The sequence below is a fragment of the Kogia breviceps genome, chromosome 7 (assembly GCF_026419965.1).
Source record: "Kogia breviceps isolate mKogBre1 chromosome 7, mKogBre1 haplotype 1, whole genome shotgun sequence".
NCBI classification, from domain to species: Eukaryota; Metazoa; Chordata; class Mammalia; order Artiodactyla; family Physeteridae; genus Kogia; species Kogia breviceps.
This window is the reverse complement of record NC_081316.1, coordinates 46,400,449-46,414,024: the sequence shown is the minus strand read 5'-3', so window position 1 is coordinate 46,414,024 and position 13,576 is coordinate 46,400,449. Positions and strand designations below refer to the sequence as shown.

General features: G+C 37.9%; 1 protein-coding gene across 9 annotated transcripts in view; it reads right to left on the bottom strand.

Moving 5' to 3' along the window:
• The window catches only part of MTMR2 (myotubularin related protein 2), a 107,499-nt gene extending 97,807 nt beyond the window's left edge, over window positions 1-9,692 (bottom strand). The window contains exons 1-3 of one of the 9 annotated variants that reach the window (XM_067038255.1): window positions 9,311-9,604; window positions 8,070-8,146; window positions 550-620 (exon numbers count right to left, since the gene is read on the bottom strand). Coding sequence is in view for 2 of the 9 variants with exons in the window: in XM_067038253.1 (XP_066894354.1) it covers window positions 8,070-8,146; window positions 9,130-9,243 (191 nt within the window). In the remaining 7 variants the exon portion in view is untranslated. Of the gene's footprint in view, window positions 1-549; window positions 621-8,069; window positions 8,147-9,129 lie in introns of all 9 variants that reach the window. The other 8 variants (XM_067038256.1, XM_067038257.1, XM_059068234.2 and 5 more) reach the window with 8 other exon arrangements.
• Window positions 9,693-13,576: the final 3,884 nt, after the last annotated feature.

Below are 13,576 nucleotides of genomic sequence, written 5' to 3'. Positions count from 1 at the left end.
ACAAGGTCTTAGGAATTCTAGATCTAGCTCAATGTTCAGGACATAATCTATGTCAAACAAATGCAGAGAGTAAGAAAGGAAGGAAGGGAGCTGGTAAAGACAGAAGGGAAGGCAGGGAGGAGGCTAGCTAGCTTACTGGTCATAGTTCTGCCTAAGAAACATACAGAACTATAGTAAAATTAAAACTGTGCAAAACATACGTCAGCAGCTAGAAAGCAAAGACCTCAGTCTCTACACACATACAATTTCAAATACAACATCAGCCCTTGTCAAAGTGCAAAGTACTAAGGAGAAAAAAGCAAAAAACAGTACAGGGAAGCCAAAAGAATCCTAATGGAAAATTACTGATGACTAAAACTTAATGACTGTTTTCCCTAGGTAGAAGAGAACAGAATTTTAAGAACTAGGACTTGGAATTGGGACTAAAGTTTGAAGTTACTGGTTAGTCATATGCATAAATTGCATTTGGGGTAATATATGAATTGCAGAAATATTGTTGGCAATATTCCCTTCTGTCCATTTTTAATTTCCATTTTCCCATTCACTTACATTATAATTTTTGAGATGTTTTATCTTCACTTCTGATGATCTTCAAATGTCAATGGCTCTTAACACATTAACTGTAAACAAACACAAAGGAACTTAGGGGAATTCAGATATTTAAGGAACCCTACAGTAAAGTATTCTAAAGTATTCTGTAAAGCCTACAGGGGAGGGAGGGTTGGGAAGAGGCATCATGTTTACTTGCTTTTTTATTTATCTGATGTTCAAAATGTAAAACTATTCTTCTGAATGAAAATGATACTATCCTCTTAATCATCAAGCAAAGAAAAAAAACATCTATTTTCTGTCAGAAGAAAAAACATTCAAAGCTAGAGAAAATTCTCTCCAAAGATGGACATTCTGAATTCACTAATGTATTGTGTACCTTATCCTTCTCCTGCTCAGCAGTACAGCTGGTCAAGGAAACTCATTTCCTCATCAAGACAACCCAACTGACCTGTCCTGAGACTGCCCTTAACTACCAAGTTTTGCCCTGGAGCTGGGGCACCAGATCGTCAGGTATGATGAGTTAATTACAGCACAGAGACTTTGAAGTTAAAAATGACTTGGGTTCAAATGTCAAACTGCTCTCCCTAATCTTCAGTTTTCTCATCTGTAAAATGGAAACAGTAATACTGTGTATTTTATAGTTATGAGGATTATATGAGAAAATGCATATAAGGGATTTACCATTATGCCTAGCATATAGTAAGCACTCAATAAATGTTAAGTGCTATTATTTATATTATTATTATTGGGACTGTTGATATTAATACTATTGTTTACTACAACAACTTTCTACCACTTGAAAAGTAAAGCTTATCTCAGATGTTCATATTTTTAGGTACTGCCTTTGGTTATAATGGAAAAGTATTATCCAATAATAGTAACAGAGGACATTCATATATTAAAATTTTATTTTTGACCTTTGCTGCGTTTCCTGGCTCAACTCAAGAAAATTAAGGCTCATAATCACTAGCCCATCATCAGCCAAAGTTATTACACCTTTTGCTAATACACAACCTCCTAACAAAGTCCTAGTTGAACAACTATTCACTTGCTGTTTTCAGTAATGGCAATTCTCTTAAGAAAGGAGATGGATATATTTGTAACTCATGCCTATTAAACCCTATGAGCACAATGAATAATGCTGTATCAACCCAGAAGAGACTCCTCTACCCTCCTCTACCCATCCCCAAATGATTAAACTTCTGTTTGACATTACATGCTTAAAATATTAATATTTAAGTTAGATGACACAAAAATGCATAAAACACTGATTTCTCTGAATTTTCAATCAAACCTTAGGTTGAAGATGTAAAAATAAACACAAGATACTGGCAAAAGCATTCATAAATTAACATGACCCAAAATGGCCTGCTTTATTTCTCTTATGAAGACCAAAGCTTTTGAACTGAAATGAGAGAAAATACCTAAGTACAAGCTGATGCAATATTCTAGGGGGAGATAAAACACATGGATACATGGCTTGGAAATGAATGCCAAACTGCAGAGGAGTAATCAGTGTAGGCCATCATCCTCATACCACCACTATTTTACCAGGCAACTCCTTGAGCTCTTCAAATGAATTAACACAGCTGATCATTCCTCATCTGATTTCTATTTGCCTTTCACTTAATGACATGGCAATTAATAAGTCTATCCCCTTTATTTTATGGTCCTAGATTAAGATTATAAAAATCTGGCCCAAGATAATACAAACAAACAAAAGTAAAAAGCTTAAAAACTCAAGAGTTTAGAGCAATCCAAGATATAGTTCTCTTTTTCGGTCTGCTACGATATATCATCTCTCTCTTTCCAAGCATATTCTATTATGGTCATTGCAGGCAAATCTAAGAAAGTCTTTGGCATAAATTAAGTGTTGTACACTCGAACTGAAAAATGTTTTCCTTGCTTTAAGATGATTTATTTGTTTACGTGGAAGAAGCTGCTGACTATCTCCAATACCCATTTCTCTCCTATTCCTTAGAGACAGACCTCCAATTTCCAGCTCAGTATAAAGCCTCCCAGAAGAGACTACGTATCCTAGCCTCCGTTGTGGCTAGGTATGGCCATGCGACCAGGATCTGGCCAACTGGATGTAAGCTTAAAGGCGGTATGTGACTTCAAAAAAAGTATCCTTTACATAGAGGAACATGCCTTTCTTCTCCCCTTCCTCCTTCCTTTCGACTAATGAAGATCCAATGGGTAAAGCGTTGCAATAGCAATTTCAGTTTTTGAGGTTAACACTGGAATGTAACATACACTAAGTTAGAAAGAGTCTGTGTCCTTGATACTTTATATCCACTATATCAGATCTGTATTAACTATCTCTGGGCTTTTACCATGGGGGGGAAAAACCACAAAATTATCTGTTTTAAGCCACTGTTAGTTTGGATTTTCTGTTATACTCTAAACCTAAATCCTAACTTTAAAAAAATAATAAAGAAGAGTTTTCCAAGTACATGTATTTAGGTTTTTTTAAGTGTATAGGTTGAAACATTTTAAGTTAATGTTTATTATATTGAAAACATAGCATTTGCCCTTATTTAATCTAGACTAAGAAGCACTTAAAGAGGCCAAGAGTTAATCACATCCAGTAAAGAGTCTTTAAAAGAAGTAAAGTTCATCAGCAATTACTGCATGGGTACTATGTACTTGGCCAGGAGCAGAATTATGAAGCTTGCTCATTAGTGGTCTATAGTGATGACAACATTGGTACATAGAGAGAAACACATTAAGAGGGATAAGCACAATCAGTTCTGTGTAATAAAGCTACAGGAAAGGGAACTGAGGTTATTATTTTCATTAAGAGGGCATCTTCTCTAGTCCCTTTAAGAAACTTGTATCAATCTTTTCATTTTATACAGTTGTTTTTAACCTGACTTCCTGTGGAATGCAGGCATATAAAAACACTCCCTATCCATATCACCTCTCAAGAGTTCTAATCCTATCCACTGATTTAACTATAGAGTAGGCCAAGAGATGGGAAGTGCTTTACCTATTCAAAACTAACTTCCTTTAAAAAGAGAAAATATTCTATACTAATCTAGAGAATGGTCAAGTCCTGAATCACATGCAACCTTTGTCCCTGATGAATCTGAATACAATATCATTAACTGGCAGCTTTCCAATATAAACTCACTGCTTACTGAACATCTGTATCTGGGTTATTTCCTTCCCTTGGGCATAATCTTTTATTGGTTCAGGTGATGGCCTCCTGGCATTCCTTATAATACTTTTTTAATATGTATGTTACCACTAATGCATCTCACCAAGGATCTATTTTTAAGAAAAGCCTAAAACATATATTCTTGATCTGGTGTTCTTTCTTGTGGCTATGAAAGAAAAGAACTCAGGAAATTTCCAAAAAGCGAGACATAATAAATCCACAAGAGATGACTTCTACCTCTACTTCAGTCAATGTTTTTACAAAAGTGCTCTAAGTAATAGGCTTATGATAGTTCTAACACAGACCTTAACCTAGTCCATTTCAACTAATATTGATGGAGTTACTAGGCAACAATCAGGAAAAGACCCAAGACAATGGTTCTCAAACTTCAGCATACTTCAGGATCACCTGGAGGTCTTGCTAAACTACAAACTATGGTCTCCACCCCCAGAGTTTCTGATTCAGTTAGACCTGAGGTAGGCCCAGGAAATCTGTATTTTAACAAATTCCCAAGGGATGCTGATGCCATTGTCCTGGAACTACTGACCTATACTAATAGAAGACTATTGATGATATAGCATAAGGAAGAAAGAATAAAACATACACAGGACCCAGTCTCAGCTTTAGTATTAACTTGTATACTTTTGACTGGTAAGTAATTTAAATGTTCTTCCAGAAAAATATACACAATTACTGATTAGTTCACAAGAATACTGGATCTTTTTTTTTTTTTTTTTTTTTTTTGTGCTACACGGGCCTCTCACTGTCGTGGCCTCTCCCGTTGCGGAGCACAGGCTCCAGACGCACAGGCTCAGCTGCCATAGCTCACGGGTCCAGCTGCCCCGCGGCATGTGGGATCTTCCCGGACCGGGGCACGAACCCGTGTCCCCTGCATCGGCAGGCGGACTCTCAACCACTGCGCCACCAGGGAAGCCCAAGAATACTGGATCTTATCTAACAGAACTTTAAGGTTCTTTTAGGGTCCTGTTATAACAAAACCCAAAATAAGTAATTTTTAGGCTACCAAAATGTTCAAGGTCTGATGCAAGGTGTTAATAATAAGGCCAAGGTTGGAGATTCAACCTATTAGCTTCACTTTGTTCTGCAGCTATAGTTTCTACCACCAATCAGGCCAGCTGCCTCAGAAGACATGCCAAGAGTCAAAAGGAGTATTGGTAAGAATGTGTGATTGCATACAAATCCATCACCACTACTGAAAAAACAACCTAAAAGGATATTTCCTACTTATATCACCTCTAAGTAACCTTGGGGCTGAAACTAGAAATGAGACCTTATGACAAAATGTATTTTAGAAATATTAAAAACTCTCCTACCTCTTCAGGCTATAAGTACCATCAAAACTCATGGAAACAGAAATTCAGGATCTACTGTTTTTGAATGATGATAATTTTAAGAAAGACATGCAATTCAAAAATCTAATTAGTTGGAGCTATTTTTTTTATTACATTATGTGCACCTCCCCTCTGATTTTTTTAATCTAAGTTAAACATAAATACAGAATGCTTATAAATATTAATGAATATACAGACTAGAAATCAGTGCATAACGCAAAATCATCTGAGACAAACAAGTGGTGCCCAGAGTAATTAGAAAATGAGGATATACAGGATGAAAGAAACATACATTAAATAAAATGACTGAAAAAATAAATTCGAGAGAAAGAGACCAAAGTAATCAAGACAGATGGAAAATCCAGTAGGCTAAGGAAACAATGTTGTGAAGACATACAGGAGTGGGCACAGAAAAGATAATGCAGCCAATAAAATAGCTCAGGGTGTCAAGAGGCTTCATGCAAGGGTAACTTCCCAGCTTGAACCTGAAGTTGTGACTTTACAGGCCAAATCCACATAAGAAAACCTTTTTTAATTCTTTGAATAGAAACAGCAAATAAGACAAGTGGCGAACATTCGGTCAACATTTCTTTATTCAATCATTCACTGGGCACATATTCAGCACTAGATATATTAGCATGTGATTATGCACTGTAAAAAGTAATCAAAGAAACTCACTTAAGCAGTACATTTTATAACAGTGTACAAAATGGAAAACCAGACTAAGAAGGCAGAATAGTACCAATATAGTATCAAATTCTGCTGTATAACTTCTACAATTCTAAGGCTCAGGCCTACCCTAGCTACCATATCCAGCCTACAGTATTGTTTTATCAATATCCTACCCAAGAATCAGAGCAAAACCAACAAGAAGAAAATTATGGAATACAGCCAGATAAACAGTGTGCTGAAGTGAATTTTTTCACAACTCTCTCTGTGGGGCAGAACATGTATGATGAATGGACAATAGCAGGATATACAAGAGCTGCTGAACAGCTCACTGAAGTAGACAATACCAACCATGACTCACCAAAGAAAATTACTTTTTTTAAGGATGCAAGATGTAATTCCTAATCATATACAGCTGATTAGGAAACTGCTATGTGACTATCATATTAAGAATGAAACTGTTCTTCTGTGACCAAAGATATCAGGCCTATGATGACCTAGAAGGCAAAGCTAGAGCAACAGCAATTCTGAGCTGACTACAGATTTATAGATACATAGACAGTAGATACATAGATATCAAGATTCAATATATGCTTAGTGTGAACTACAGATCCCACAAAACCCAGTCACCCAACTTACATGGAGTGTCATTTTCCAAAAAACAATGGGCAACCACATAGGTTACAGTACTATTTTTCAGATTTATATTCTTCCTACTTCCCAGAAGAGTGTAAAACATTTTACAAATTAACACATTTAAACATAATATTTAAACTGAATTCATCTAACAGAAGTACTTGAAGAAATTAAAGATGAGTATATTAACAACTTCAGTTATAAATCAATCTGACTGAAGTCTTTTGCCAAATTGAAGATGCATTAATAGTTTCCATTTTCAAACAAATAGGAAATACAATTTTTTGCATAAACAATTTTCCTTGGAACTAAACTCCGCAGAAATAATCGAATGTGTAAAAGACAATCTGTAACACACTGAACAATTACTCTATAGGAGATATCAAAACAATTTCACAAGGCAATTTCCTAAATGAAAATTTGAAAATGAAAATTTCCTAATTGTATAAAACGAAAGCATAACTACAATTTAAGGGTGAGATTTCTGCAAAAGGCTGAGATAATACAGTTCAAACACCAATATTTTGCTTTACTATAGGCTAACAAAAGTAATAAACTTAATCTGGGTAGCGACTTAACATTGCTTTTATAACCAGTTGTCCACCCCCATCCCCCGTGTACTACAATCGTCTGTGACTGTCACCCTAAATTAAGTTTAAAATTAGGCTTTCTAACAAGTGTCTACAATGCAGCTTTTCTATAATGTTGATTAAAGAGAATGTCACAAACAGGTGTAATGATTCATGAAATAAAAGATGTGAAAGAATTTAGCAGGGTGGACTGTATACAGTAGACAATCAACAAATGTTATTTTTCTTTTTTTTTTTTAATAAATGTAATTTTCCACCTTCTAGAGAAGAGGAATGAAAGCTGGCATTTTCCTGTGAAAGTAGAGTCATACTTACGTTTTTGTCTGGAAGGGATGAAGCTAACATATCCTAGTCAAAACTCAAGGAGTTCTTAATTTTCTCAAATTCATATGTAACATAATGTTTCATTAAGAAGTTAAAATATATATATATATATATATATATATATATATATATATATATAAACCTTAAAGTTGCTCGACTTTTTTTTTTTTTAGAAAATTGTGCTGAAGTGGCACAGGTAGGTACATTAGTTTGTAATACTAACAGACATTTATTTAGTGTAATTGCAAAAATTCATAACAAAGATTATTATCAAGTATTATCATTAAGGTAGAGAATTTTAGACCTCCAAAGGACCTTACAGGTTTTCTAGATCAACCCCCTTATTTCAAAAGATGAAAAAACTGCAGACTGGAAAGGTTAAATGGTACAGGCCAAATCACTAGCTGAGCCTAGGACTTTAAAAGAGCCTGAGCCTCCTGACTTGCAGTTCTTTCTTTCTAACAACACTATGCTGCCTCCTGTGGTTCCAAATCCTCGCCCTTGGATGAGATTACTAGTTGCCTCATTTTTGTTCTTTACATTCTATCCTGAGCCATAGTTGTCATTCGTAATTCTCCCATAAAATTGTAATTTCCAACCTGTTTTCTGAATGATTTTACAGCTGAGTGTAAATCCCCAGCTTTCTAAATTTCCAAGTAATAAACATAAACCTAAAAAATACTTAAAACAAATGTACACTGTACATAATCAAACACAAAGAAAAATTCTTCCCTCCTGGATAACTCAATATACAAATTTAAAAAAAAAACATTTATTAAGCACCTCTGACAGGCAGGGTCTCTGTTTAATGCTGGTGATATGAAGATGAATACGATCCTTGTCCTCAAGTAGCTTATAGCCTAGTAGAGAAGACAATTAAACCAACAATTACACTGTGCTTGTTAAGGACTCCGAAAAAAGCGTGGGCAGGTTGCTATGAACGCATTTAAGAGAATCTAATTTAGAAAGGTGGGATCAGCTAATGACTTCCTAATGAGGTCCAGAACAGCAAGAGGAAAAAAAATAGCAGTATCACCCATATCTAGCAGAATCCAAAATGAATTAAAAGACACAGAGCAACTTCAATTTATTCACAGGAAAAAAATGAAAATAGTTTTTTCACAGCGGTTTAGTATCTAATAACTCTCTAATAACAACTAGACTATTTTTCAATGGAAAAGAACCTGATTTCATTGTGGCCATATAACAAATACAGGTCTTCCAATTATTTCTTAATAAAATTTTAAATCATTTTAAAACCAAAGGAAAAAACTGCGTCTGAAACACGTGTAATTAACATTCACAACAGCTCTCTGCAAAGCTGCATAGTAAAGTCCTCCTCAAAATCCCATCTGGTACAAGAGAAATAACCTGGAAAACTGGTAGCCCAAGAAGGAAGAAAACTACCACTCATTAGTTACTCGGGAATAATGACTTTCAGCTGAAAGACTGTGACCAGAGAAGCACAGTGGTGGGTATTTTTACTTACATTTTAAAGCAAAGTTGGCGGGGGGGGGGGGGGGGGTGGGGTGGGGTGGAGATCAGAATATAAGGAAAATAGTAAAAGAGATAAGTGAAGCGAAGGGAAAGAGAGGAAAGAGTCGGCAAGAAACCAAAAAGCAAAGACTTAAAGACGGATGGAAAAAACACTGGAGGATGATTTTGGAAAGAGTGGTCAAGAGAGAAAGGCAGGGAGGAAATGGGGGGAGGGCTATCCAAAAAATGAATTAAGAAGTAATGAAAGATTAGAGAATGTAATGAACCGGGGCTTCCCCAACCGCGGATAAAACGACCTCGGAATACAAAAGGTAGAGGAGCCGAAAAAGAAGCAGTGAGTTTTAACCTCCTCTTTCCCAGCCTCTAACCCCCAGAGAGGGAGAAAGAAAACGTTCCCAGTCCTAGGGAAGGAATTCCGGCGCAGTCTTCTGGAACCAGAGGCGGCGAGCTGGGGTACCATCCAGCGAGGCCCCGGCCCCTCTTCATCCCCCTCGGACGCTGGGCGAGGCCCTGGGCGTCCCGGTTACCTGGACAGGGAATCCACGCTGGGTGGCCGTGCTACTGCCGGCTGGGAGCCAAGACTCTCGCAACTCGAGCTCTTCTCCATGGCGCGGCGGAGGCAGCGGGAGAGAAAGCCTGCAGCGACCTCCGCGGCTGCCGGGCTGGAGAAACGGAGGGCGGAGTGCGACGGGCAGGGGCCGCGGTCAGGCCCCCGCCGGCCCAGGAGGGAGACCGGAAGCGGCCATGTTCCCCCAGCTTGCACCGCGCGCGGGAGCTGCCGGGGAGCCAAGGACCCTGCGGCGCCCTCAGACGCCCGCCCCCCACGCACCACGCACGCTGTGACCCCCTGCGCTCCCACGTGCCGCGCCAGCTGTGTCCGCTGTGCCTCCGCTGGTCGATGGGAAAGAGAGGGGCGGCACCGGAGGGGAGGGGATTCCGTGAGGCAGGAGGGCCAGGAGTTTGCGGAAGGAGGGGACATTTTAAAAATAAGAGAGAGGAAACAGGGAATATTACGAACGAGGATCTCAAGAGAAGAAAGAGACAAGGACCTTAAGGACGGGGAAGATTGTGACAGGAATGTGGAGGTCAGGGAAAGTGCGAGGACAGAGTAATAAAGGAACGTGGGCAAACAGTAGGATGAGGGGGCAAAGGGACGAGGGATGAGGAAGGAAGAGAACATAGGGACGCGTAAAGGATAAAGATATGAGAGATGAGATGGCAAAAATGTTCACCCGATTAGGGGCTGAAAATAGTGATTAAATCGTTGTTCATTAGATCATAATTAAAGGATGCTTTAGAGTTAGGCATGCATTCAGATCCTGCCTCTGCCAGTTATTTGCAGTGTAATTCAAGGCATGGAACATCAGCTTCCTTATCTTTAAAATAGGAATAATAATAGCTTCAGAGATTAGATGAGTTAATACATGTTAAATGCTTAAAATAATGCTTGATACATAGAAAATACTCAAATGTAAGTAGTATTACTGCTGTCTCCGTAAGGGTTGTTAGGATGGAATGGACTAATGTATATCAACAGTTTCGAATACAACTTCAAAAATGGTGGCAGTAGGAGGGGAAGATACAGAAAGCGGGGCTGAGAAGTAAGCAAGTGATTGGTATGGTAAGGGTAATAGGGAAAGTATAAAACAGGTAGGGAAAAAGTTAATGTTCATCATTCTATTTCCGTTGCACCCTTGGCCCAGCATTGTAGAAAGGACGCTAGAACAGAAGCTGAAACTTTCAGTCCTCCTGTGAGCTGGATTAAAGTCTCTGTGGTCTGGAAGTGTCTGAAGGGGAAAATCACTTTTGGCATTAATCCATTGTCCACACAAAAACAGTATGAAAGAGGAAATGGGGAAGGAACTGTTAATTGTGTGAAAAGATTAGACACATATACTATTGGATGCAGTGGTGTTGGACAGAGGGCAAACTTTTAGTAATCTTCCCCTGTCCTCTCAAATTCCCAAGCAGGGCAGGAAGGGAGGGTAGAGGGATAGAACTGTGATAAGAGTACCAGAACTGGGTGAAGGAGAAATGCTTCTGCTGGTAATTTTCTGTTACAGAGGGCAAAGGAATGCCATAGGAAGGATACCATAGAAGAATTTTTCTGATAGAGACTGAATCCCAATCACCTCGTGTATGTGGTATAAAAATATGCAAAGATTATTTCTGTGAAAAAATTAGACAATGAGTCGTTTTAAAAAAACACTTCCTTGCTAGGATAAATAGAATTATGTTGATTTAAACTAAATTTATACTGACAACTGATGTTTTTTAAAAAATCTTAAAGTATAGGGCCAGTGAAATTGAAATATTAACTTGCAAGTACATTCCCCAGAGGAACAACTAGCCTAGTTGTGTTCAGTATAAACTATAGTACCTATTACAATGAATGAATATGTGTTTAAGCAGAAAGACGTGGCCTTTCTGTTCCATTCTCCAGCTTGGCAGGGACAGGATGGTAACTGATAGTTTTAAACTGTACTCCTCTGATAGGCAGAGAAAATAGGTAGGAACACTTGACAAGAATAAACATCTACAGTGATTCATTAAAAACATCTTATTGCTTCTCCATCCCTACCTGCCTTCCAAACTGCTTGGCTCACTGTCGTCTGATACCTTGACATAGATTTTCCAAGCTAAGTTTAGTAGAAACTGATGAATCCTTGAACGGGAAACCCATGTACTTTCTACTACCCAGTTCATTTTTAGCACTGTGTTAATAGAGCACTTGAAACCATCTGCCTGATGATGTAGTAATTTGTACATGAGTCTATTTGATGATTAATAAAGCACAGTAATGTTAAGTGTACAGACTTTGGAACCAGAAAAATCTGAATTGGAATCCTGGTTCTGTCACTTACTTGCTCTGTGATTTTGATTAAGATGCTTCACCAAGACTCAGGTTTCTCATTTCTAGTATGGCATTAAAAAATACCCATATAATGGGTTGTTTTTCTTTACATAGAGTTCATTGCATAGTATCCTTTCCACAGATAAAAACTATAAACTGTAGACAAAATTAAAAAGAAAAAAAAAAGAAACTGAGGGGTCAAGAGAGTGAGCAGAAGCAGGCAAAGTCAAAATGTTGAGTTAGTGACCAACACAGAGTAAGCTTCCCATTTTCTGGTGGCTTTGACCTATGGACAGATGAAAATTGTGGTGCAATTAAGAGTGACAAAAACTATCATAGAAAGCCCATTATCTTTCTGGCCTGAGAAGCCCAGGGCAGCTAGAGAATGAGGCAAGAATTCCAAAACAGAGAACCAGAGAGGGGAACTCTAAACTCTGTATAAAAACTCAGACATATGCAATTTCACTCCTGGGTATATAGCTGAAAGAAACAAAAACACTAATTTGAAGATACATACACCCAATGTTCATAGCAACATTATTTACAATTGCCAAGATACGGCAGCAACCTAAGGGTCCATCAGCAGATAAATGGATAAAGAAGATGTGGTATACACACACACACACACACACACACACACAATGTAATACTATTCAGCCATAAAAAAAGGATGAGATTTTGCCATTTGCAACAACATGGATGACTTGCAGGGCATTATACTAGGTGAAATAAGTCAGATGGAGAAAGACAAATACTGTATGATATCACATATATGTGGAATCTAAAAAATACAACAAACTAGTGAGTAAAACAACAAAAGAAGCAGACTCAGATATAGAGAACAAATTCGTGGTTGGTTATCAGTGGGGAGAGGGAAGGGAGAGGGGCAATAGGGGTAGGGGAAAAAGGGGGTTATTATGAGATTATATGAAATCATCTGTGTGAAACTTTTGAAAATTGTAAAGCACTACAGAATTTTAAAAATCATTCAATAAAAACAATTCTTTTTTAAAAACCCTAATTTGATTTGAATAACATAAAGGCAGAATGCAAGCAGCTTAGATTAAAAACCTACTACTCTTCCAGTTAAAAGAACTGAGTTGTTACCCACTACAAGCAAAACAAAATCTTCAGTTTGTTTCAAACCAAGTTAATTTCTTGCTAAAGAAAAGCATCGGTACTTTGCGGAGAAATAAAACAGAATCCAGAGACTCTAAAACAATGTTCATAAATGCCAAACACACAATTCAGAATTACTTGACATTAAAAGTACCAAGAAAGTGAGACCTAGTGTCAAAGGAAAAAGTAAAGAGAAGCTAAATTCCAGATGACAAAAATGTTGGGATTATTAGACAATGACTTTAAAGCAGCTAATATTGAGCTATGTTCAATGAAATAAAAGACAATACACTTGTAATCAATGAAAAGGTAGTAAAACTCAGCATAGGAATCAAATATAAAAGATTCAAATGGAAATTTTAAGAAAAATACAGTCCCTGAAATAAAAAGATTCACTGGCTGGGCCTAACAGCAGAATGGACTTAACAAAGAAAAATGTCAGAAATGAATAAATCAATAGAAATTATCCAATATGAAAAAGCATGAGGAAAAAAGATTAACAGAGCCCAAGGGACATGTAGGACAATATCAAAAGGTGTAATATACAAATAATTGGAGCCCAGAAGTAGAAAAAATTAGGCAGAGAAAACTATTTAAAGAAACTAGCCAGGGCTTCCCTGGTGGCGCAGTGGTTGAGAGTCGGCCTGCCAATGCAGGCGACACAGGTTCGTGCCCCGGTCCGGGAAGATCCCACATGCCGTGGAGCGGCTGGGCCCGTGCTGTGCGTCCGGAGCCTGTGCTCCGCAACGGGAGAGGCCACAACAGTGAGAGGCCCGTGTACCGCAAAAAAAAAAAAAAAAAAAAGGAAAGAAACTAGCCA